At 39.6% G+C, this 26,994-nt stretch overlaps 1 protein-coding gene across 4 annotated transcripts in view; it reads left to right on the plus strand.

Moving 5' to 3' along the window:
- The window catches only part of EEA1 (early endosome antigen 1), a 168,130-nt gene that overhangs the window by 40,452 nt on the left and 100,684 nt on the right, over nucleotides 1–26,994 (plus strand). For 2 of the 4 annotated variants that reach the window (XM_036297328.1, XM_036297331.1), the window contains exons 2-4: nucleotides 9,900–9,992; nucleotides 15,870–15,995; nucleotides 23,411–23,538. In XM_036297328.1, the coding sequence (XP_036153221.1) occupies nucleotides 9,900–9,992; nucleotides 15,870–15,995; nucleotides 23,411–23,538 (347 nt within the window). Of the gene's footprint in view, nucleotides 1–9,899; nucleotides 9,993–15,869; nucleotides 16,000–23,410; nucleotides 23,539–26,994 lie in introns of those variants that run through there. The other 2 variants (XM_036297330.1, XM_036297329.1) reach the window with 2 other exon arrangements.

The following is a 26,994-nucleotide window of genomic DNA, read 5'->3' on the forward strand; positions in this document are numbered from 1 at the left end:
CTTTAGTTTCCATTGTCTGAGGAGCAGTATCAGAGAAGAAGTTCCTTTGGCATGTTTGCAATTTCGCTGCCTGTGGATTCCTCTAGTATTTTTATGGTTTCCCGTCTTACGTTTAAGTCTTTTATCCATTTTGAGTTTATTTTTGTGTATGGTGTGAGTTGGTGGTCTAGTTTCATCTTTTTGCATGTATCTGTCCAATTTTCCCAACACCATTTATTGAAGAGACTATCTTGACTCCATTGTATGTTCTTGCCTCCTTTGTCAAATATTAATTGGGCGTAGTGGTTTGGGTAGATTTCTGGGATCTCTGTTCTATTCCATTGATCTATATGTCTGTTCTTGTGCCAGTACCAAGCTGTTTTGAGAACAGTGGCTTTGTAATACAGCTTGATATCTGTTATTGACATCCCACCTACTTTGTTCTTCTTTCTAAGGATTGCTGCAGGTATTTGAGGTCTTTTTTTTATAACAGATGAATTTTTGGAACATTTGTTCTAGGTCTGTGAAATATGCCGTTGGTAATTTGATGGGGATTGAATTGGATCTATAGATTGCTTTGGGTAGTATGGACATTTTGATGATGTTGACTCTACCAATCCATGAGCATGGTATGTTCCTCCATCTGTTTATGTCTTCCCCTATCTCCTTTTTCAGTGTCCTATAGTTTTTCCCATATAAATCTTCTACCTCCTTAGTTAAGTTTATTCCTAGGTATCTTGCTTTTTTAGTCTCACTTTCTGTAAGTTCACTATTGGTGTAAAGAAATGTCATAGATTTCTTGGCATTAATTTTGTATCCTGCTACATTGCCGAATTCATTTATTAAGTCTAATAATTTTTTGATGGTGTCTTTAGGGTTCTCTATGTATAGTATCATGTCATCTGCAAATAAGGACAGTTTTACTTCTTCTTTTGCAATTTGAATGCCTTTTAGTTCTTCTTCTTGTCTGATCACAACGGCTAGAACTTCCAATACTATGTTGAACAGGAGTGGTGAGAGGGGGCATCCTTTCTTGTTTCTGTTCTTAGGGGAAATGGTTTTAGTTTTTGCCCATTGAGTATGATGTTGGCTGTGGGTTTGTCATATATGGCTTTTATTATGTTGAGGTATGACCTTTCTATTCCTACCTTGCTGAGAGTTTTTATCAAGAAAGGGTGTTGGATTTTGTCAAATGCTTTTTCTGCATCAATTGATATGACTATGTGGTTTTTATCTTTCAATTTGTTTATGTGATGTATTACGTTTATTGATTTTTGGATATTGTACCATCCTTGCATCCCTGGGATAAATCCTACTTGGTCATGGTGTATGATCCTTCTGATGTACTGCTGGATCAGATTTGCTAGGATTTTGTTGAGAATTTTGGCATCTATGTTTATGAGGGATATTGGCCTGTAATTCTCTTTCATTGTATTGTCTTTATCTGGTTTTGGTATTAGGGTGATGCTGGCTTCATAGAATGAGCTTGGAAGTGTACCTTCCTCTTGAATTTTTTGTAGTAGTCTGAGGAGGATAGGTTTTAGTTCTTCCTTGAATGTTTGGTAAAACTCCCCTGTGAAGCCATCTGGCCCCGGGATTGTGTTTGCTGGAAGTTTTTTGATTACTGCTTTAATTTCTTCCATAGTTATTGGCCTATTGAGGTTTTTGGATTCCTCCTGATTAAGTTTTGGAAGGTTGTATTTTTCTAGGAATATATCCATTTCCTCCAGGTTGTCTAGTTTGTTGGAGTAGATTTGTTCATAGTATTTTTTAACAATCCTTTGTATTTCTGTGGGGTCTGTTGTTATTTCTCCTCTTTCATTTCTGATTTTGTTTATTTGGGTCCTCTCTGTTTCTTGGTGAGCCTAGCTAGAGGTTCATCAATCTTGTTTATCCTTTCAAAGAACCAGCTCTTGGTTTTGTTGATCTTTCGTATTGTTTTTTTGGTCTCTATGTTGTTTATCTCCGCTCTGATCTTCATTATTTCCTTCCTTCTGCTTACACTGGGCTTTTCTTGTTGCTCTCTTTCTCTTGTCGCTCTTTGAGTTGTAGAGTTAGGTAATTTATTCTCATTGTTTCTTGTTTATTGTAGTAGGCTTGTAAAGCTTTGAACTTCCCTCTCAAGACTGCTTTTTCTGTGTCCCATAGGTTTTGGATTGTTGTGTTTTCATTGCCGTTTGTTGCCATGATGTTTTTTTATTTCTTCTTTGATCTCTCTGGTAACCCAGTAATTGTTTAATAGCATGCTATTTAGTCTTCATGTGTTTTGATTTTTTTTGGATTGTTTTATTGTAGTTGATTTCCAGTTTTATGCCATTGTGACCTGAGAAGATGCTTGATATGATTTCTATCTTCTTGAATTTAAAAAGACTTTGCCTTTGACCCAATATATGGTCTGTCTTTGAAAATGACCCATGTGCACTTGAGAAGAATGTATATTCTGTGGCTTTGGGGTGAAATGCTCTGAAGATGTCAATAATTCCATCTGATCTAGTGACTCATTTAGAATTGATGTTTCTTTGCTGATTTTTTGTTTAGAAGATTTGTCCAATGATGATAGTGGGGTATTAAAGTACCCTACTATGATTGTATTGCTGCCAATCTCTCCCTTGATCTCCTCCAGAAGTTTTCTTATGTATTTGGGGGCTCCTGTACTGGGTGCATATATGTTTACCAGAGTTATTTCTTCTTGTTGGATTGCTCCCTTTAGTATTATGAAGTGGCTTTCCTTATCTCTTTTTATGTCCTTCACTTTGAGATCTAATTTGTCAGATGTAAGTATTGCTACCCCAGCTTTTTTTTCATTTCCATTCGCCTAAAAACCTTTTTCCATCCCTTCACCATCAGTCTGTGTGCGTCTTTTTTTCTGAGATGGGTTTCCTGTAGACAGCAGATATATGGGTCATGTTTTCTTATCCACTCAGTTACCCTATGTCTTTTGTTTGGGGCATTTAATCCATTTACATTTAAAGTTATTATTGATAAGTACTTGTTTGTCGCCATTTTGGTTCTTTACCCCTGTGTTCCTTCTTCATTTCCTATTTTTTCTTTTTACAGCAGACCCTTTAGCATTCCTTGCATTGGTGGTTTGGTGATAATAAACTCCCGTAGTCCTTTTTTTGCCTGTGAAGCTCCTGACTTCACCCTCAATTTTGATTGATAGCCTTGCTGGGTACAGTATTCTTGGATTCAGACCCTTCCTTTGCATGACTTTGTATATTTCATTTCATTACATTCTTTCCTGATGTGTTTCTGTTGAGAAATCAGTCGCTAGTCTGATGGGGGATCCTTTGTAGGTTACTTTCTGTCTCTCTCTGGCTGCTTTTAAGATTCTTGCTTTGTCGTTGATGTTTGCCAATTTAATTATAATGTGTCTTGGCGTCGGTCTTTTGGGGTTCATTTTGTTTGGGACTCTGTGAGCCTCTTGGATTTGTGTGAGTTTTTTCTTGCCTATATCAGGGAAGTTTTCTGTCATTATTTTTTCAAACAGGTTTTCTATCCCTTGCTTAGTTCCCTCTCCCTCTGGCACCCCTATTATGCATATGTTGTTTCATTTTGTATTATCCCAGAGTTCTCTTAGGCTCTCCTCCTGCTTTTTAATATTTTTTTCTAGAAGCTGCTCTGCTTGGGTATTTTTTCCTACCTTGTCTTCTAGCTCACTGACGCGGTCCTCTGCTTCTTCTAGTCTACTGTTGATGCTTTCTATTGAGTTCTTTATAGCAGTTATGTCATTTTTCATCTTGGTTCTTCTTCATTTCCTCTTGGTTCTTACACATATTGTTGAATTTGTCTTCCATTGTTTTTATCCACGTTATGACCATTTCTCTGAATTCTTTCTGTAACAGGTTGCTTGCCTCCTTTGCATCCATTTCGTTTACTTCCTTTTCTGGTGATGCCTGTTTTTCTTTCATATGTGGGCTGTTTCTTTGTCTCCCCATGATCTCTCTTCTCCAGGTGTTTGGTTATGTAGTTCTTTCTCTGCTGCGTTGATTTAAAGGCACAAAAACACAACACAACAAAGCACAACGCACAAGGCACTGAACACAAATGTATTCACGATACTAATAACCCCAAATAAAGGTGACCACCAGAGCAAAGAGAATTAGGGGATAAGGAAGAAAGAAGAGAAAAGGAAAAAAGAGAAAAAGAAAGAAAAAAAAGGAATGCAAAAATGAAATTGGTAAAAGGAAAAAAAATTAAGAGAGAAAAGAAAGGAAAGGAAATAGAAGAGGGGAAGAAACTATATGGGGAGAAAATTCCAATAGAACAGCCACTAATCCCAACAAATTCTAGCAACAGATTGCTGGGGTTGAATGCAATCTACAAACAACAACCAATATCAAGCGGGGCGAGGGAAAACAAAAGCAAAAAAAATAACCGGAAAAAAAAAAACAACTGAAAAAGCAAAAGCAAAAGCAAAACAATCTCACAAACAAGCATAAAAAACCCCAATATATTCAAAAATGAAGCAAACAACAACAAAATGACACAGAGGAAAAAAAAATTGGATAATGAAGAAAGATAAGAGAGAGGTGTATATGGATTTAGAGCAGGGTATTGTAAATTAGATATATAAGTAGGGTGAAATTTAAATGGTGTAAAAAGAAGGAATAGGGAAAATCTAAAGCAGGAATAGGGTAAGAGAAACAGGACAACAAAAGGGGAAAAGTGAGGAAGAGGGTTTTGGCATAAAGGTAAAGTTGAGGTAGAGTAAAATGATGCTAAAGGAAAGATGAAAATAGAATGTAGAACACTAATCCCAAAATAAAGAGAAAATAAAATGACACTTTAAAAAAAGGTAAAATGGTAGTAGTAATAATACTGGTAAAAAATAAAAACGTAGTAATTAAAAAGGTAAAATCAGGTGATAAAAAAAGAAAAAAATAGTTTCTTAATTAAAAGGTGAAAATAAAAAAATAAAAAAAATAAAAATGTGCAGTAGTGAAGGTCCTTCACTTCTTTTACTCTTCTGTTTGGCACGCCTTCGTCCTGTCAGGTATTCAGGAGAGTGTTGAAGTTCCCTGCAATACACTGTTCCTCCGTGTTGTAAACCACAGTCGTGATTTTAAAGCAGGCCCTATTTGTTTCCCAGACTGCCTTTATTTGTATGTACAGAAGAGACAGTTTGTGGTTCAGCCCCTGGGTGGCAGTGTGTCTGGATTGACCTCCGAGTCTATAAGTCCTCTGTAGCCGTTAGTTAGGTTTTGTTTTCCCTATTGCATTAATACTGGTTTGGGGGAGTCAACAGCCCAGAGCTGGTTCTTTGATCGTTACTCCGTGCTCTGTTTCCCAGGTTCCACAAAAACAACTTTCCTCTGCACTCTCTGTGAGTGACCCCAATTGGGCGATCCTATGTATTGGGTTTAATAATCAAACACAACGGTTTAAGGGGGAGAGAGAGGGAAAAAAAAAAGTGCCTGAGAAAGTGCGTGAATTCGCAACCCTCTACTATCTAGCTCTGTGCGCAGTCTCTTCCGCACGTCCTCTCTCCCCTGGCACTAAGCAGCCAGCACACTGGCAAAATCTGAGGCTGCCTTTTTGCATCCAGTCCAGCTATGGGCTTATTTTTAGAGTTCCCTTCTGTCAGCAGCCCTGTGGGGGCCCTTCCACACTCGCGAATCACGCTGGCCCCAACAGCCGCGGACTTTGTGGGGCACAAACTACCCCTGCGTGTGTTCCTTTCTCCATCCTGAATTGCAAATCGCACCTTTAGGCGAAATCTGACCTTTCTGTGAGGAGAAGCAGGGCTCCTCTGAGTCCATGTAGTCACGCCAGTTGAGATCCGGTGTTTCTGGGATAGTAGCTAATACCTGCATGCTGTGGTTGCAGGATTTCTGGATGTATACGCTTCCAATAACAGCCACTCAAGATGGCGCGGTCTCCGTGGCTGCACCGGCGTTCCAGGAGAGATTTCAGCAGCACTGGAGGCTGCCCGGTTAGGGGAGCCCGATCTGGCAGTCTCCAACAGTCCCCTTTCTCCGGGAGTCCTCTGCCTTTCCTGGCTGCAAACTGTCTCCCAGCTGAATCTGTTCTGCCTATTCAGGCTGGATGTTTCTTGTTTCAGCTGCTTACCCTATCTGCTCTGGGAGAAGGCACAGGACACATCCGTCTATACCGCCGCCATTTTCCCTTCTTCGCAATTTGATTTTTTTGATAGCAGTGTTTACAGAGATTAATGCTGCTTTATATCAATCATATAGTTGTTGATAGTATGAATCTTTATATATTATCAGCAATCTAGGGTAGCTTATCTGTTGCAGATATCTCCTTATTTGGTTGAAGTAAATACCTCTAATAATTCTTGGGCTTATTTAGGTCTGTTTAATAGTATTATTTTAGGCAAATTGCAAAAGGATCTTGTTTTGGTGATGATAATAGTATAATTACAGAATGTGTGTTGAGGCAAATGTGTAGTGAATTGATCTAGATCTTGGGTGCTTGAAGTACATCTCAGTGAAGATGTCCAGTAGAGAAGCACTATAAGTTAGTAATTAAAAGCCAAACAGCCTGAGCTAAACTTTTTTCTACATTTATTAGCCATGTGAATTTGGGCAAGTTTCTTAGACTCTACCTTGGTTCTCTCTTGTGTAAACTGGGAATGATAGTATATACCATATATTTTTTTTTTTATAAGGATTATTGAGTCAGTTCTTGTGCTCTGAATCTGTCTTTTTTTGCTCAGTGTTTTAATAGATCTACAGTTCCTTTAAGGTAACTCCTAGGTATTAATGAATGGTAAAGTTAGATGATAAAGGCTGAAGGGGAGAAAAAAACTCTAGCCTTACAAACTAAATCTTTGATGATAGAATATCAAGTATTGGAGACAGATTGGTAATGGTTGATATGGATGGTAGGTTGCTGGGTGACTAGATAATATGAACTGTGTTGGTCTTTTTAGCACCCCCTCAAATCATTGTAGGTTAGTTGGTGCATTTGAGAGAGCAATGCAGAAGGAATCAGATCAGCATTTTACTTCTGCTTCTTTCTGATTTTTGTTCAACACAATCTTAAGAAATTTTTTAGCTCAAGCATGGCAAACTTAAAGACTAACACAGGGCCAAATAAACAAGGTTTAAGTTTATATGGGCCGCAAAAAACCAAAAAATTCAATTTTCACAGAAACATAGGTTTATTTCGATAGAGACATGCTGAATACAAAGGGCTAAAATAAATGAGTAATAGTTAACATAAAGTAATAGAACATTTTAATAAAAATTAATATTTTTTCTTGAACATTAACTTACCATACACGGAATAACTACACAAATTAATAAGCATAACACACGTAAACCTATTTTTCTTGTCCTCCGAATGTGAGATATTTCCTGTTGCGCACACCAAACAAGTCTACAAGACCAATGACGTGGCAATCGGTTGCTAGAATATTCACTGCTAGTATTAGTGGAGAGAAATGGTGCGCTTGCATGTAAGGTGTGTAAGAGAAATGAATGCAACACGATTATAGTAATCAGTTATTAGGAATGTTGTAGTTTGTTATTAATAATTATGTATAACAGGGTATTGTAAAAATTAAGTTATGAAATTTTTATTAAAACGTTTCTTACATACAGTTATATTGGTTGGGCCACAAAACTATTTGTTGTGGGCTGCGAGTTTGACATGCTTGCTTTAGCTGCTTTGAATCTGTTTTCTTTTTTTTTTCTTTTCTTTTTTTTTAATTAAATCTTTATTGTTCAGATTATTACATTTGTTCCTCTTTTTTCCCCCCATAACTCCCCTCCTCCCAGTTCCCGCCCCACCCTCTGCCCTCACTCCCCACCCACTGTCCTCATCCATAGGTGCACGATTTTTGTCCAGTCTCTTCCCGCATCTCCCACACCCCTTTCCCCCCCAAGAATGGTCGGTCCATTCCCTTTCTATGTCCCTGATTCTATTATAATCACCAGTTCATTCTGTTTATCAGATTATTTATTCACTTGATTCTTAGATTCACTTGTTGATAGATGCATATTTGTTGTTCATAATTTGTATCTTTACCTTTTTCTTCCTCTTCCTCTTCTTAAAGGATACCTTTCAGCATTTCATATAATCCTGGTTTGGTGGTGATGAACTCCTTTAGCTTTTCCTTATCTGTGAAGCTCTTTATCTGACCTTCAATTCTGAATGATAGCTTTGCTGGATAAAGTAATCTTGGTTGTAGGTTCTTGGTATTCATCACTTTGAATATTTCTTGCCACTCCCTTCTGGCCTGCAAAGTTTCTGTTGAGAAATCAGCTGACAGTCGTATGGGTATTCCCTTGTAGGTAACTGAGTTTCTTTCTCTTGCTGTTCTTAAGATTCTCTCTTTATCTTTTGCTCTTGGCATTTTAATGATGATGTGTCTTGGTGTGGTCCTCTTTGGATTCCTTTTGTTTGGGGTTCTCCGCGCTTCTTGGACCTGTAAGTCCATTTCTTTCACCAGGTGGGGGAAGTTTTCTGTCATTATTTCTTCAAATAGGTTTTCAATATCTTGCTCTCTCTCATCTTCTGGCACCCCTATAATTCTGATGTTGGTACGCTTGAAGCTGTCCCAGAGGCTCCTTACAGTATCCTCGCATTTTTGGATTCTTTTTTCATTTTGCTTTTCTGGTTGGGTGTTTTTTGCTTCCTCGCATTTCAAATCATTGACTTGATTCTTGCGCTCCTCTGGTCTGCTGTCGGGAGTCTGTATAATATTCGTTATTTCAGTCCATGTATGCTTAATTTCTAGTTGGTTCCCCAATATAACATCGAGGGTCTCATTAGTTTTCTTGTAGATCTCATTAAATTTATCGGCGGCTTCTAAACAGTTCTTGAGAGACCTTAAAAGTGTGGTTCTGAACTCTGTATCTTCCATCGACAATTTTGTCCTGTTTCTTTGTCTCCGCATTTTGTTATTCTTCCTTGGTGCACCCCCTAGTGGTCTTTGTGCGAAGTCTTATAGTTAAACCTTGATTGTTGTAGCTAATACCAGGGAGGGTTTGACCTCCAGGCCAAGTGGCTATGAGAATCACCTGTGTCTGCAGTGAGAGAACTTCTGTCCTCTAGGGAGGTGCTAATCTAGCCTTTGCCTGAGGCTATCCGGCAAATGCCTCTGTGCAGGGCTTGGGCAGGGCGGGTCGCACAGGATCAACAGGGTGGGCTGGAGAGAGCAGTTATGGCGGCTCTCAGTCCTGTCCCCAGGGGCTCTGCCTCTCTGAGTCCCAGCGACCGCTGCAAACCTCGGAGAGAAAGCTGCACTCGCTCTGACCGAAGCCAGACAGTTCCGCTTCTCCCGTTTGAGTCTGGGTCCCTAAAGACTCGCCTGTATCTGGAGCTCAGAGTCTGCGACTCCCTCCCGATTGAAAACGCCAACCGCGCCCTCCGCCGCCAGCCCGCTCAGCGCACTCCGCACCTCAGAATTTGACTTCAGCACTGTGCCTCCTCTGAGTGTCCGTATGCGTTTCTCTTTCCTCCTAGTTGTAGGACTTCCACTCAGCCAGCGTTCCTGTGGTTCTGGGTGATGTCCGTTCCGTTTTTTAGTTTCACTTTTGAAGTAGTTGTTCAAGGCAGCAAATTCCGGCGTTAACCTGTGCCGCCATCTTGGTTCTCTCTGAATCCGTTTTCTTATTGATAGGGATAACATTTGTCTTACCTCTCACACATAGATGTCATTGTAATTAATAAGATGTTCTGAAAGTGAGTTGAAACTATAGACCACTGTATCCAAAAGTAAAATTTTTATTTAAAAAGACTAAAAATGAGATAATACATAAAGAGGTCTTAATACAGTATTAGGTATAGTTTTCCATAAAGAATAGCTGCTAGTACTGTTCATTATTATTGACGACACAGCTATTTATTTGTTAGCCTAGACCTGATTACTATTTAGGTTATTAAATAGTTTATGAATATATTGTTAATATCTGCTTTGATCCCACCCACTTCTGTTTATGTTTCAGACTCCTGGGAGAGTTGGCTCTCAAGGCTCTGATTTAGATTCATCAGGAACTCCTATTAACACGGTGGATGTCAATAATGAAAGCTCTTCAGAGGTATGAAAAATAATTTGGCAATAAAAGTCAATATTATTTAAGGGAAAATAGCAAATATTTGGAGTAATGAGTAGTAATTAAAGGTTTCTTGGGAAAAGTTATTATAGGTCTTTCTTACAAAGGAATGCAACTTTTTAATTATACTTACAGACATATACTGCTACTTAGTTGTGAGAATGAAAAATAATATTGTGAATATCTCTTCAGTGCTAATGTCATCTCAACTTAATAAAGACATCAAATTTGTTTATAAAGAATTCTTGATTAATAAGTATCTATGTGTTTGTACTTTCATGAACTGCTGAGCTAATGAAAAATTAAGTTATCTTTAAAATTTATAGATTTTCTGTCTTTGTAAAAACTTTTATCTTCGATAGCTTATTAAAATTAACAGAGAAAAAAATGTCTAAAGAAGAAATAACTTACATTTTTGAGAAACCAACCTTAGTAGCTGCTTTATTACAATTATCTTTTAAAACAAACAATATTTTCACGTTATAGAGAATGAAGAAAGGAAAGAGAAGAACATAAAACCACCCATAATGCTGTTCCTAAGAGATCTATACACATTCTGCTCTGATAGGTTTTGTTAGGTGACCCTTTCCGGATGCAATGGTACCACCCACCTAGTCCCCTTTTCTCTGTTCTTCCCTTCTCCTCTTGGTTAAGGAGTCTCTCTCATGTGTTTTTGGATGTATGTCTCTCTCTAACCATCTCTCTGTTTTTTTTCTCTCTCTCTGACCATCTGTCTTCTTTATCCATTTGTCTTCATGTACTGTATATGTATCTGTAATAATAAAAGTGTAATACGCTAATTAGACAGGACAGCTGAACAACCTTCCGGATGAAGCTGGGGCTGCAAGGGCTGAGCCTCTTGCACGAATTTTGTGCATCGGGCCTATAGTATTTACTATAATATGTTACAAGATTGCGAGAGCAAGAAGAAAAGTATCAGATAAACTTCATTAAGAACAAGTTTAAGGAAACGTCTTAAAAAAGACCCTCCAAACTGTGTTCATGATATGGTGAGCTTAAAGTGCCCAGCTATAACCCTGGAAAGAAATCTATTAATAATTATTGCCCATCCAGTGTGACTCAGTGGTTGAGCTTCGTTCTATGACACGGTGGTAGGGAACTGAAATCCACTACTCAGGTATAACAAGCAAGCCCTGCCCTGTTTCTTATGGAAAAGAAGGTTGTTTGGCTAGAGGACATTATCTGCAAGAGCAGAGTGGGGAGGAGAACTTGCAGTTAGGCCATTTGAAACCCCTCCTTTTCATCACTTGTCAAGGCAGCACATAATATTGGGCCTTAATTTTAGGCCGTATACCTTAGTCAGATATATGTGATGTGGATATTTTTTCTGAGTCTATGGCTTGCTTTTCATTTTGTTAATGGTGTTTTCAAGGAGAAGTTTTTAATTTAGGAGAAGTCCAATTTGTCAGCCTTTTCTTTTATGGTTAATGCTTTTTGGGTCCTCCTATACATTTTTTTTTTTTTTTTTTTTTTTTTTTTTTACCACCACAAGATTGCAAAGACTCTCCTATGCTTTCCTCTGACTTAAAAAAAATCATTTTAGGGTGTGTACATGTAAACCTGATTTATTTAAAATTCTTTTGTATGGTGTGAGATAGTGGTTGATGTTTATTTTTTCCACATGGATATGTAAACCACATTTTTCCATATGGTTATTTCAGTATTATTTGTTTCCCATTGAATTACTTTTACTTTTTGAGAAATCAATTGCCCTTATATATGTGGCTATATTTTTATGTTCTTAATTCTGTTTCATTGATATTTATGTATATACTAGAGGCCCAGTGCACAAAAATTTGTGCACTTGGGGGGGGTCTCTCAGCCTGGCCTATGTCCTCTCGCAGTCTGGGACACCTCGGGGGATGACCACCTGCTGGCTTAGGCCCGCTCCCTGGGGGATTGGTCCCAAGCTGGCAGTCAGACATCCCTATGGCAGCCCGGGAGCCCTGGGGGGATGTCCACTTGCCAGCAGGGAACAGGCCTAAGCTGAAGTCTGATATCCTTAGTGCTGCTGAGGAGGCGGGAGAGGCTCCCACCACCACTGCTGTACTGGCAGCCGTCAGCCTGGCTTGTGGCTGAGCAGAGCTCCCCCTGTGGGAGTGCACTGACCACCAGGGGGCAGCTCCTGCATTGAGTGTCTGCCCCTGGTGGTCAGTGTGTGTCATAGTGAGCAGTCATTCCCAGTTGTTTTGCTGCTAGGGTCAGTTTGCATATTACCCTTTTATTATATAGGATAGAGGCCTGGTGCATGGGTGGGGGCTGGCTGGTTTGCCCTGAAGGGTGTCTCGGATCAGGGTGGGGGTCCTGCTGGGTTGCCTGGCCAGCCTGGGTGAGGGGCTGATGGGTGTTTGCAGGCTGGTCACACCCCTTCAGGGTGGGGGTCCCCACTGGTGTGCCTGGCCAGCCTGGATGAGGGGCTGATGGCTGTTTGCAGGCTGGTCACACCCCTTCAGGGTGGGGGTCCCCACTGGGGTGCCTGGCCAGCCTGGGTGAGGGGCTGATGGGTGTTTGCAGGCTGGCTGGCCACCCCCTTTAGGGTGGGGGGTCCCCACTGGGATGCCTGACCAGTCTGGGTGAGGGGCTGAGGGCTGTTTTCAGGCTGGCCAAGCCCCCCCAGCGACGAAAGCTCCCAGCCTCTCCTTTTTTTCTTTTTTTATTCTGGGATTTATTTACCTTCTATAATTGAAACTTTTTTGCTTTGAGTGGAGCTCAGAGCCTGCTGCGGCAGGTGGGAAACCTGGCTTCCTCCATCATTGGGGCAACCAAGACTCCTGCTTGCTTCAGCTCCGTGGCTGCCGGCCGCCATCTTGGTTGGGTTAATTTGCATATAGTCACTCTTATTGGCTGGTGGGTGTGGCTTAAGGCATAGCAAAGGTATGGTCAATTTGCATATTTGTCTTTTATTTGTGTAGATGTATATTTAAGTCAATACTGTCTTGATTACTGTAGTTTCATAGTTAGTCTTCAAAGTAGATAGTTTAAGTCTCCCAGTTTTGTCCTTTTCTAGTTTGTTTTCACTTTTATGTAATAGGTTCTTTGTATTTCTTTATAAATTTGAGAAAACTTCTACTAGGATTTTGATTAGGATTATATATAACCTACAGATTAATTTGGGAAAGAGAAGCCATCTTAATATTGAATATTCTAATTCTTGCACATGATATAATTCAATTTCTTTAATTTCATTCAGCCATATTTTGTAGTTTTCAATGTAAAAGTGTTATATATTTTATTAAATTTATTAATTGGTAATTTTCATTTTTTTATGTTAGTGTAAATGGTATTGCTTCTAATTTTATTTTCCACTTGTGTATTTCTGTAATGTATTGACTTTTGTATGCCTATCTTTTATTTTACAATCTGACTAAATTAGTTTATTCATTCCAACAGGTTTTTTGGGGAGTTATATTAGGGTTCTCTAAAGAGCAGCAGAACCAATAGGTTCATATATGTGTTCTCAGCACCTTAGCGTAATGGATGGAGCACAGTAATCATTCTCAGTAAATATTTTTTTAAAGGAATTTTGACTTCAACTGCATTCTTTTCTTTTTTTAAATATATTTTTATTGATTTCAGAGAGGAAGAGAGAGAGAAAAACATCAGTGATGAGAGGGAATCGTTGATTGGCTGCCTCCTGCATGTCTGACTGAGCCCACAACCAAGGCATGTGCTCTTGCCCAGAATCAAACCCAGGACCCTTCAGTCTGTAGGTTGATGCTCTATCCACTGAGCCAAACTGGCTAAGGCAGTAAATATTTTTTGAATGAACAGTTGAGTAATTTTATGTGAAAATTTACAGTGAAGAAACCAGAAAGGCATAAAACTGTGATAGCAAAAAAAAAATGCTTTGATGCCTTCTTTTAAAGAATGATTACTTTGTAGTTCTAGCACTTGGAACTGTGGTTGCCTGAAAGACATCCCTTTCATTATTTAAAACAGCAACAACAACAACAACAAAACCCCCAAAGCCCCCCAAAATTGAATTCATGTTCCTCACTTTCATCTCCTAGCTAATCTCCTTTAAGGGTTGTTAACAAGAGGAACAATGACATTAATGATAGCCAACATTTATTAATGTCTTCTTTGTTACAGGTGCTATGATAAGCATTTCATATGTATTATGTCATTTAATTCTCAGGAAACACATATGAAATGGTTTATTATTATTATCTCATTTAACAGATGAGGAAATTGAAGGCCCTAAAATCTACTAAGAATAGTGTGAATCCATGATTCAAACCCAAGATTAGCTGTTAACTGCTACCTTGTCTTGCCTTCCAACTTTGGAATCTTGTTTGCATTCCTTTACTTTTGTCCTAAGTGGCATTAGTGGTTTAAAGAACATTCTCATCTCTCAGTTCTTAATGTTGTCAATTCCAATGCTCTTTATTATCTCTTTTCTAGCTACTCAAGCCACGGCAGTACCTTCTCTAGCTTATTGTCAAGCAGAATAATTTTACCTGAAATGTTAAAATCTTATCCATCATTTCTTTTTAAAAAAAATATTTTTATTGATTTCAGAGAGGAAAGGAGAGGGAGACAAAGATGGAAATATCAATGATGAAAGAGAATCATTGATTGGCTGCCTCCTGCACGCCCCCAACTGGGGATGGAGCCCACAACCCAGGCATGTGCCCTTGACCCTAATCAAACTCAGGACCCTTCAGTCTTCAGGCCAACCCACTATCCACTGAGCCAAATTGGCTAGGGCTTATTCTTCATTTCTTAACCATAAGTGCCTATCTTCTCAAAATCTTCATCATATTTTCACTACTTAATTTTGGCCTTGCTGAATATTTCAGATTTTAATTTCCTCTCTTTTCTTCTAGTCTTTAACCTTCCCAGGCTTTATTTTCTTTCCTTTCTAACCATACATTTAATGACGATTGGTATTAGGGAACACTTACAATGTCTCAGGCACTGTACTAAGCATTTTATGTACTACTCAATAATTGTAGAGAATAGTTACTAATATTCGCCCCCTTTTATAGATGAGAAAACTGGCAGCAAGTAAAGTAAACTGTGCTCATATAGTCAGCATAGGTTGAGATTCAAATCCACATCTATTTTTGACTCCCAAACTCATGACATTATAATTTTATAACCTCTTGTCCTTCACTACTGTCTTCATTTTGTTTATTTTTCCCAATACTATTAATTCCTCCATCTTCTTGTCCTTCTTCTGTTCCTATCTGACAAAATCCTAAACCATAGCTCAGTGTATCAGTACACATTTTAAAATACAGATGTCGTGAGGTATAAGAAATTTGGAAGATTGTTTTAAAATGATATTATTTGCCTCAGAAAAGTAGAATGAAGGGTCACCTACTGGGAATTATCGATGTGGGCAAGAAAGGGATCTCAGGCTAGAGGAATATGATGAAGACTAAAAATTGCTTTCATTATAAGACATTTTGTTTAATATATTGTATCACATAAAGGTATTTATTATAACTACTCAATATCTCTTGATCTAAAATAAAAGGTAACTTGCTAATAATAGCTCTCAGATAAATAAGGATTAAGTGTCATAAACAAAAAACATTAATTCAACTAATAATAAGTAACTTTATTTATGTATTTATTTTTAATCAACTTTAGTATAATAAAAAATAAAAAAAATGAAAATTTAGAGCATAAAATGGGAAGTAATTTTAGAAGTCCTACTTTTAAAGAAGTGTAGATCTTCCACCTTTTGTGCCATTAGTACCTGTAAATTTTCTTTACATATTCTAAAAGAGATAATACTAATTATTTTCCTGTTATATCTATCTTTTATTGTCTGTATTTTGTTTTATAAAACTTTTTATGTATATCCTCCTAAAAGTTGTTATTTCACAGGGTTTCATCTGTCCGTTATGTATGAAAAGATGTATAACTGCTATTGATTTGTCGGAGCATTACCAGAAAGTGCACGCTGAAAATGAAACAAGAGGACAGGAACTTCTTAATGACTCCAGTGTTACTGTGGGTCCTGTATATTTTGTTTTAGCAGCTTGGTTATGGGTTGCTCAGAATCGCTTTGTTTTTCCTTGCCTTGGTGTCGCTTAACTTTTTATGCTACATGGGAATATGGATTGCTTTAATTATGCATGCCTTAAAGAAAGTTCAATAATAAAAAGAGGCTCCTGGGAAGTTGGCTTGGTTTCTCTTACTGGGTGCAGCTGTCTTTTTGTGAATCTAAACAAATATACAAGTTTAAGTTATTATCTTTGTATAAATTTTGTCATGAAATTTGAAATATGCTGTGGATAATATTTTATTTCAACATTGCAAGCTCTATCTTTATTACATAGTTAATGTTGTAATGAATGCATTAAAATTTTTTAGGTTAAAACACTTTAGTCTTAATAGAAAAAGGAATTTACATGTGAGCTGTTACTGTCTTTTTTTCAAAATAAATTTATTGGTTTTTTTTTAGAGTGGGGAAGGGGGACAGAGGAAGGGATGGGAGGGAGAAACATCCACATGAGAGAAAAACATCCATCAGTTGCTTCCGGCATGTGCCCTGACCAAACTGGGGTTTGAACCCCCAACCTGGGTATGTGCCCATATTGGGACTAAAACCCACTACCTTTGGGTGTAGTGGAGGATGCTCCAACCGAGCCACACTGGCCAGGGTGAGCTGTGACTCTCTTTATTTGGAAAATATATAGCAGAACCTGAATCTACCCTGACCTGAGGGAGATGCCAGATTTCACACTCATTAACAGTGGATCACTGAAATGTTTTTCAGTAGTGTGTGGGGCTGGTGCATATCTAAAGCTGGGAATAGGATCCAGTGAGGGGAAGGAAATGTCCTTGAAAAAGTTTCTCAGATGATCCTGATATCCTATATAATAAAAGCCTAATATGCTAAGTGTCTGGTCAGCTGTTCAACCAATCAAAGTATAATATGCTAATGATATGCTAAGGCCGCTCAACTGCTTGCTATGACGTGCACTGACCACCAGAGGAAGATCCTCCTACCAGAAGTTTAGCTTGCTGCTGGGTCTCGGCTGATTGAGAATGAGCGAGACGGGCCGGACATGTCCTGGAGCCCTCCCGTGTCTCTCCCTGGCCCTAATCGTGACCCCGTGGGGTCCCTTGGCCTGGCCTGGCCTGTGCCCTCTTGCAATTGGGACCCCTCAGGGGATGTCAGAGAGCCGGTTTCAGCCTGATCCTGCAGGCCAGGCCGAGGGACCCCACTGGTGCACAAATTTGTGCACCGGGCCTCTAGTATATTATATATTTCTTTTGAAAATTACTGTGTCCTAAAAAAAGAGAAACATAACTTTTTTACTTGCTTTGTCTATAAATCTCACAAAAGAATGAAATTTTTTATACTATGAAAGACAAAAAATCAGACTTTTTCTGTGAGGCAATTTTATATATATGGAAATGATCTCGCCAAACATTCACTTATTTAACATATTAATAGAGTACCTCTTAGTTGCCAGGTATTTTGGTAGGTAAAGGAGACAAAAAAGTAAGATATGATTTCTACCCCAGGAAGTTTCTATGATAGATTTTATTTGTAAAAGGAGTGCAATGGCTATTTCAACTTGAGGGGACCTAGAAAATCTTCCACCTGGGAACAATTAAACCAGACATTCTCTAGGGTGATGGGGAAAATAGTACATATAGAAGGACATCAGTTAAATTAGTTGAAGCATTGTAAATAAAGATAGAGGCCTAACCCATTCTTGGGACTCTGCTTGGCATTTTACCAGTTGTCTTCCTTCCAGAATGATTGGGTTAACTATTTTTTATGTCGAAATCAGAAGGGACAATCTCACCTACCTGTCACTTAGATAAGAACTTTCCTTTTAATTCAAAGAACATTTGGTATATCAGGGGTACCATAAGTATCAAGTTAAGTTCTTAGCAAAAAATGAATCTGAAAAAGGATTACAGATAACTGAAATATGAGAGTAAGAAATTAAGGAATTTATTGTTTTTTTTAAAAAATATATTTTTTTGATCTTTTACAGGGAGGAAGGGAGAGGGATAGAGAGTTAGAAACATCGATGAGAGAGAAACGTCAATGAGCTGCCTCCTGCACACTCCCTACTGGGGATGTGCCCACAACCAATGTACATGCCCTTGACTGGAATCGAACCTGGGACCCTTGAGTCCGCAGGCCGATGCTCTATCTCCACTGAGCCAAACCAGTCAGGGCAAGGGAATTTATTGTTTTTAATCTTGAGTAAACTTTGTAGAGATTGGTTAGTTTTTTTTTTTTGTTTTGTTTTGTTTTTAAGTTGGTGAGAATTTGGACTGCTTAAGGGAAATAATTGCAGCTGGCTATTTTTATTGTTTTATTGTTTGGTAACAGTACTTTTGGGGAAGTACCGCAATCCCCTTGAAAATAGTTTAGGAAAAATAAAGGTGGAGTCTCTCAATGTCCAGAATTAGTATCACAAAGTCCTTGAACTAAAGATCATGCACACTGTTCATGGGGTATCACTCAGACACTCATTCTGAGCTTATTTTACTTTTATTTTAAATGAGTGATGTGGTTTTAATAACTTTTCCTTAATCTTAACCCTTCCTAACCATGGCAGACTCGCATATCAGGTTAGAAATAGCATGCAAACGATTTTCATAAATGATGGTTGAAAGACAAGACAGGGTGTAGAAAAAACTGTAAAATGTAGGTATAGAAATTTAAATAGTCTTGCCAGAATTAAGAGTGGATAACACCCAAATCAGTGATTAATAAGTTATGCCTTTGAGACACCAAGCAAAGATATAATATTATCTATTTAAGAAGGTGAGGAAGTATATGCATTTTAGAAAGATGTATTTTTATCGGCAATGTTTCAAAATTGGAATTTTATTTAGTTGTTTTAAAAAATATATTTTTATTGATTTCAGAGAGGAAGAGAGAGAGAGAGAGAGAGAGAGAGAGACAGAGAGACAGAGAGACAGAGAGACAGAGACAGAGAGAGATATCAGTGTTGAGAGAGAATTATTGATTGGCTACCACCTGCATGCCCTCTACTAGGGATTGAGGCCACAACCTGGGCATGTGCCCTAACCAGGAATTGAACCATTACCTCTTGGTTCTTAGGTTGACGCTCAACCACTGAGCCATGCTGGCTAGGCTGGAGTTTTATTTAAACATGCAAGCTCTAATCACATGGAAAATTCACATAGTTGGAATATTTTTAAAAGTAAATATATATTACTGAATTTCTAAAATTTCTCTACAGGGATGAATTAGTTCTTTCTGAACTATTAACCTGGTAATATTTAGAAAATTTAAGAATGTATGGCATACTTTAATGTGATCTTCTCTTTACCTGCTTTCTGGCATACTAGATTCCTAGAGCCAAAAGTTGGAAGTAGAGACAATAGTCAAAAAGCCAAAATTTTGAAGACTAAAGTTGGGATGTGAGTTCTCTGAGGAACACTCTAATTCTACATATTAGCAGGAGTTGAGACAAAAAAGAGAGAAGACAGCTGAGTATTATAGGTGTTCATGTGCTGTTACACTAATGGCATGCCAACTAGTAGGTATAACAATTATTAGAAGTTATAAGAATGCCAAATTAAGCACAATGCAGAGCCATTATGAAACATGGTGGTAGATAAGAGATGGTTTTGAAGAAAGAGCATAGATTAACACACAAACAGAATGTTCATTCATTAAAAAGATAGTGCTGAGTGCCAAATATCTCTGGGCCAAATGGCATTATTCTGATGTCCAAAGGCACATCCTCAGTACTACTGTCTTTGCTAATTCCAGGAGTTTTATAGGGGGTCACTGCATGCATTCACCTGTTGTGCCCATCATTCACTCTGGCTCTGTGACCAGAACATCTGTTTCCCAAACACAGCATGACTCTATTTTATACCTCTTTCTGCATCTTTGTTCATGCTCCTCCACTTCCTTAGGATGCCTTTCTTTTACTTCTCACAAGTAAATATTACTCATTCTCTAGTACCTGATTTCAATGTCATCTACCTATCTATCTGTCTTTATTTTTTATAAAGCAAGAACTGCTGCCACAGGCAGAGTTGGATATTTCTTTCCCTGTGTTTATGTAGTACTTCATATATACTTGTGTTATAGCATTGTCTGGTAATGTATGTCTATGTTTACATATAGGTCTCCCCAATACTCAGTGAGCCTTGATTCTGTCACATAATGCACATAAATGATGTGAAGATATGGTATTTGCATAATATCCAACAAAGGAGCAGCATTTTTATTTATTTATTTTTAGTTTTTACATGTTCAGAATACTTATTGCTTAGCTCAGTTTTTCCCTTGGAAGGTTTGATAATCTATAAGGTGTTAATTGTGTCCGTTGTTATTTTTTAACCAAATTTTGTTCAAAATTCTACATTAGCCATTAGGGAAACATGGATGTGTTTGTGTATTAAGTGAATGTAGAAACTTGACAAGCTAATGAGGATAGTGCTGGAGGAAAAAGTAGTATATGTGAAGGCACAAAAATGTAAAGTACTATGATGTGTTGAGGGAAATATAGGTACTTTAGTATTTTTGAAGCATGCTGTATATAGAGTTAGAGATGTCAAGAGAGCATTGGGAGACTAGTCATGCAGAATTACATATGCCATAACCATATAATAATTTGGGGGTTATGTATAAATTTTTCCTATTCTATGGGACTGTATATTAATTTTAGGCTTTTGCAGTACTAATCTTAGGTTAGCAAGGAGACTTACTTCTCAACCATTGTAGATACTCTGGTAATTATGAGTTATCTAATAAAAGAGAAACATGCAAATTGACTGTACCTCTGCTACACTCACAAGCCATGCCCACCAGCCAATCAGGACCGACTATGCAAATAAACCCAACCAAGATGGCTGCAGCCACAGAGCTGGAGCAAACAGGAGGCTTGGGTTGCCCCTGGCGATGGAGGAAGCCAAGCTTCCCACCTGCCCTGGCCGGCCCTGAGCTCCGCTCAAGGCTACAGAGTTTCAATTATAGAAGCTAAATAAATCCCAGATACCTGCTTCCAGCTGCTGTGGCCTCTGCTCAAGGAGGGTCTGGGAGCCTGGGTTGCCTGGGACCGTGGCCAGCCTGCAAACAGCCATCAGCCCCTCACCCAGGCTGGCCAGGTACCCCAGCGGGGAGCCCCACCTTGAAGGGGGTGTGGCCAGCCTGAAAACAGCCCTCAGCCCCTAACCCAGGCTGGCTGCGCCCTCAGAGGGGACCCCCACCCTGAAGGGGGTGTGACCAGCCTGAAAATGGCCCTCAGCCCCTCACCCAGGCTGGCCACACCCCCATGGGGTGAGGGTCCCTGCTGGGGGGCTTGGCCAGCCTGCAAGCAGCCATCAACCCCTCACCCAGGCTGGCCAGGCACCCCAGTGGGGACCTCCACCCTGAAAGGGGTATGGCCAGCCTGCAAACAGCCCTCATCCCCTCACCTACGCTGGCCACACCCTCATGGGGTGAGGGTCCCCACTGGGGGGCTTGGCCAGACTGGAAACAGCCCTCAGCCCCTCACCCAGGCTGACCAGGCACCCCAGCAGGGACCCCCACCCTGAAGGAGGTGTGGCCAGCCTGCAAACAGCCCTCAGCCCCTCACCCAGGCTGGCCACACCCCCATGGGGTGAGGGTCCCTGCTGGGGGGCTTGGCCAGCCTGCAAGCAGCCATCAACCCCTCACCCAGGCTGGCCAGGCACCCCAGTGGGGACCTCCACCCTGAAAGGGGTATGGCCAGCCTGCAAACAGCCCTCATCCCCTCACCTACGCTGGCCACACCCTCATGGGGTGAGGGTCCCCACTGGGGGGCTTGGCCAGACTGGAAACAGCCCTCAGGCCCTCACCCAGGCTGACCAGGCACCCCAGCAGGGACCCCCACCCTGAAGGAGGTGTGGCCAGCCTGCAAACAGCCATCAGCCCCTCAACCAGGCTGGCTACCCCTTCATAGGGTGAGGGTCCCTGCTGGGGCGTTTGGCCAGGGTAAAGAGCCATCAGCCCCTCATTAAGGCTGGCCAGGCACCCCAACGGGACCCCCCATCCTGAAGGGGGTATGGCCAAGCACCCCAGCGGGACCTCCCTTCCTGAATGAGGTGTGGCCAGCCTAAACACAGTCCTAAGCCCCTCACCAAGGCTGGCCAGGAACCCCAGCAGGGAACCCCACCCTGAAGGGGGTGTGTCCAGCCTGAAAACAGCCCTCAGCCCCTCACCCAGGCTGGCCACGCTCCCCCCCCGCAAGGACCCTCACCCCATGGGGGTGTGGCCAGCCTGCAGACAACCACAGGCCCCTTTCCCAGGCTGCCCCATGCCCCAAGGGAACTGCCACCCTGATCCGGGACACCCTTCAGGGTAAACCAGCTAGCCCCCACATGTACACCAGGCCTCTATACTAATAAAAGGGTAATATGCTAATTAGACTGGGAGACCTTCCAGGAGACCTTCCGGATGTTCTTCTGGACAAAGCCATGGTGGCAGGGCTGAGGTAGAGGCGGTTAGAGGCCAAGAGGGGAGGGCAGTTGTGGGTGACCAGGCTGGTGGGGGGTGGAGCTATTGGGGGTAAGCAGACTAGCAGGTGGTGCAGTTGGGAGCAAGCAGGCCATCAGTGGGGGTCAGTTGGAGGTGATCAGGACAGCGGTGGGGGACAGTTTGGAGTGAGCAGGCCAGCAGAGGGGCAGTTAGGGGTGATCAGGCTGGCGGGGGGGGGGGGTTGTTTGGGGGCAAGCAGGCTGGCAGGCAGAGTGGTTAGGGGCAATCAGGCAGGCAGGTGAGCAGTTAGGAGCCAGCAGTCCCGGATTGCGAGAGGGATGTCTGACTGCTGGTTTAGGCCCGATCCCTGTAAACCTGCAGTAGGACATCCTTCGAGGGGTACCAGATTGGAGAGGGAGCAGGCCGGGCTGAGGAATGCCCCCTCCTCTGTGCACTGGGCCACTAGTATATTACCCTTTTCCTCATTCAGTGGTAAGAATGCTTCATGTTCTTAATTTTATTGTTTTCATTCCTATGAAGTACATTGGAGCAGAGATTTTACTAATGGGGATATCTAGAGAGAGGGAGAATATAATAATATAACTTCCTCAACTAGTCTTCTAGATTAGAATTAATTTTTTCAGATAGAATTGTATACTCTAGCCATTAATTTATTCAACCTAAAAGATGGTTGTAAGGGCTTTCTTTATATTTTGCAAACTTCAACCAGAATAGTTAGTGATATACCTTTGTATAAAACCAGAATTTGGGATTAATATCATAAATTATAATTTATTTAATGGCACCATTATGTGAATAAGACACTGGACTATATTTTGTAATATATATATATATATATATATATATATATATATATATATATACACACACACACACACACACACACACACACACACATTTATTTTGCAATATTAAATACTATTTTGAAATCTTTTTCTTACTTTTCCTATAGGGTTTCATATGTCCCCAGTGTATGAAATCTCTTGGATCTGCTGATGAACTTTTCAAACACTATCAGGCAGTTCATGATGCTGGTAATGATTCCGGTCATGGGGGAGAGGCTAATCTTGCTCTGAAGAGGTAGGTATAGTATCATAGTTTTGAAATGCAATATCATTGTTTAATCTTAAACAATTAGTTTGTGAAAATAGTATTTTTATATTATTTAATTTAAATCTGTCCTCTGTTATCATGGCCTCCCTCCTTTACTGTTATAATCTATTCTGTCCTTGACTAGCAATAATCTATACCAGCATCTACAGCATGGTACAGAAGTTACGTTTTTATTGAAGGTTATGTTACCAAAAGAAGGTTAAATTATATTTAGCATATTCTATTTAATAAAGAATGATATGCTTTGTTTAGAAGATTTTATAGCAAGTTGTTAAAATAATAAATTTAGTCAAGAATTATTTAAAAAATTTTTTTTTATAATTATCAATACAGCAGTAAGCACACACATACATATACATTCTGTTTCTTGGCAATTTTGCCTGACCATTTTAAGAATTAAACTAAAATAGAATTACTTAAGACAGTATTCAACAATATAACTGCTTTTCTTTTGCTATTGGTAAGAACTCTTGTCTTATACCCCCATAAAGAAGATAGCTTGATTTCATTCTACTTGTAAAGTAATTTTTCTTCATCCTTTTCTTAAAAAAAAAAAAAAAAGATGCCTCTTGCTTAATCTGCTATAACACAAAGGTACCACATAAAGGAAAAACATTATGATCACATAACTGTGGTTGATAATGTAGAACTATAAAATATGACTGTTTTAACTTATTAAAATGTCTGGGAAAACCACTGCTTTTGGGAAGTATGAATCTTCCCTTTACCTGCTGGTAATGTATTTTTATGTGTGAGCTAATAATTTTGGGTACATTTCTTTGGTCATTTGTTAAGAAATAGATATAAAATATGTACTTAAAGCATATTATAAATTTTTAAATCCTTTTATTGATTTTTAGAGAGAGAGGAAGGGAGGGAGGAGAGAGAGAGAGCAAAGCATTGATGTGACAGAGAAACATTGATCTGTTGCCTCCCACCTCGACCAGTGATTGAATATACAACCTAGGTATGTGCCCTGACTGGGAATCAAACTCACAACCTTTTGATGTATGGGAAGAAGCTCTAACCAACTGAGCCACCCAGCTAGGGCCACATTATAAATATTTTTATATTTGATACCAATTTAACAGAGTTGCTTTTTCAGCTATGACTTAGTGCTCAGTATATGAACTTTCAACATAAAAGTATCCACAGTTTATCCTCATTTTTGCTTCTTAACTTTCATTCAACTTTTAACTCATCAAGCCCTGGATTTTGCCCTACCATTCTTCTGAAACTGCTCCTTCAAAGACCAAGAGTATCCTGGATTATTTTCAATTCTTATTGTGCAAGCAGAATACATTTTTCTTTACCTTCCTAGGTTCTTTTGCCTGGTCTGATAATTATTAAATTGACTTGAGACAGATTAACAAGAGAAAATAACCAAATTTAATTACCTATATACACAAGAGAGTTAGATATCCCACATATGTAAGAGATTCATAGATAGAAAGTAAAATGAGGTATATATGACATTCTGAGCTACAAATGAGATAAGGTGCCTTACGGTTTCAGAGGGGAGGAAGGTCATTCCCAGGATGAAAAGAGCAGATGTTGAATAATTAGAAGTTGCCCTGCCCTAGGTTCTAAAATGTTATTTTTGGTGATAACTCTTACTCTTATTGTGGGCAAGGCCTCAATTTAAATTTTTTAAAGGAAAGCTAAAGTTTCTCTTGAGTCCGTAGGACCTCCATTGCCTTCAGCTCAAAGTAATTCCCATGCAAAAGTAGCACTTCCTGGGGAGGTCTGTTCTGAACCACTCCAGAATGTTGACTTCTGTTTTGGTTCTCTATAACCTTGTAAAATTCACCCAAAATTTAGTGATTTAAAATTATAAAGTTTATTACTATGATTCTGTGGGTTGACTGGATGGTTCTTCTGCTTTAAGTGATATAGATTGGGGTGCTGGGAAGCCCAAAAGGTCCAAAATGGCCATAAATTCATTGCTGGAAGTTGGTGTGGGCTGCTGGTTGAAAGCTGATCTGGGGATACATGTCAGGGGCTTTAGTTCTTCTTATGGGCTTCTTCATGTGGCTGCTTGGATTTATAGACCAGCAGTTGTGTTCTGAGAAAGAGCATTCCAAGAGGCAATAACCAGAAGCTGCCAATTTTCTTCAGGCCTGGATTCAGAAGTGTCAGGGCCTCACTTATCCCACATTCTATTGGTCAATGTAGCCACAGGATTACTCTGGAATCTGAAGGCCAGCTCAGATTTAAGAGGCTAAGAAGTAAACTCTGTGAATGGAGAAACAGCTTCTGCAAATATGAAGGGAAGAATTTGATGGCAGCCATCTTTGTAACTATCTACCATAATCTCTGCAAAATTTGGCTTTGCTGACATCCCGATGTGATTATTTTTCTTGCTCTGTTTTGTGAGCTCTTCTCGCTCTATATCCACATTGTGACTTCCTCCTAAACTACCGAATTTTTCCGTGGATAAGATGCCCTTATGTATAAGATGCCCCCTCACTTTTCCAACCCAAAATTAAGAAATCAATATTTTAAACATAAAACAGAAAACATTTTTATTTAGTAATTACCACAGGAAATGTTTACATACCAGTATGTAAACATTATGCAGCATATCACTTTATTCAGCATATCACTTTATTCAGCATATCACTTTATTCAGCCTCTGTTGCATCACTGCTCTCTTCTTCATTGCTATTAGTTCCAGAATATCAATTTCTTCAACTTCTATTGTATCACTGCTGTCTTCTGAGTCACTATCTATATATGTGAGATCATCCTCATAAACTGGTGGCATTTTGTCAGCTAACTTTGTTTGCATTCTCATGGCCAACCCTTCTCTCCTCATGAAATTGAAGCACAATTTTGCCTTTCCTGTAAAATCAACAATCTTCATTGTGCTTGCAAGTATTTTTGCCTGACTTTGAATAAGCTTGATTGACACACATAAGCCACTCTGGCGCTGCTCCATAATCCAAGTTTTAAGTCTCTGCTCCAATTTTGTTTATTTTGTTGGTTATTCTCTTAAGGCCTTCTTTTTTGGTATCTTAAGGAATTGTTCTTCCTGTTTTCTCCACTGTCTGATTATACACTCAGTGGGAGGAGGTCCAAATTGTCTCTCTGCAGCGCTATTTCCATGCTCTTTTGTATAGCTGATTACATTCAGTTAGAATTTTGCAGAGTAAGACAATCACTTACCGGTATTTAGTATCTTGTTATTTTTTGACATTTTTATGGACTCAGAATGCTCTGATCCCTGTTGCATCTGTGCATCCTCCACCTCCACCTCCAATTATAGCACCAGCTGACGTCAGTAACAATAAGGCTTGTGATTGGAGGAAGCCGTTTGACAAGGTGTGGGCAGCTACGCATCTGCGGGACTCCCTCCTCGGCTGACGTCTGTGTATAAGACGCCCTTGATTTTCAGTATTAACGGTTTTAGAAAAAAGTAGC

This window comes from Myotis myotis, unplaced genomic scaffold (assembly GCF_014108235.1).
Source record: "Myotis myotis isolate mMyoMyo1 unplaced genomic scaffold, mMyoMyo1.p scaffold_m19_p_3, whole genome shotgun sequence".
NCBI classification, from domain to species: domain Eukaryota; kingdom Metazoa; phylum Chordata; class Mammalia; order Chiroptera; family Vespertilionidae; genus Myotis; species Myotis myotis.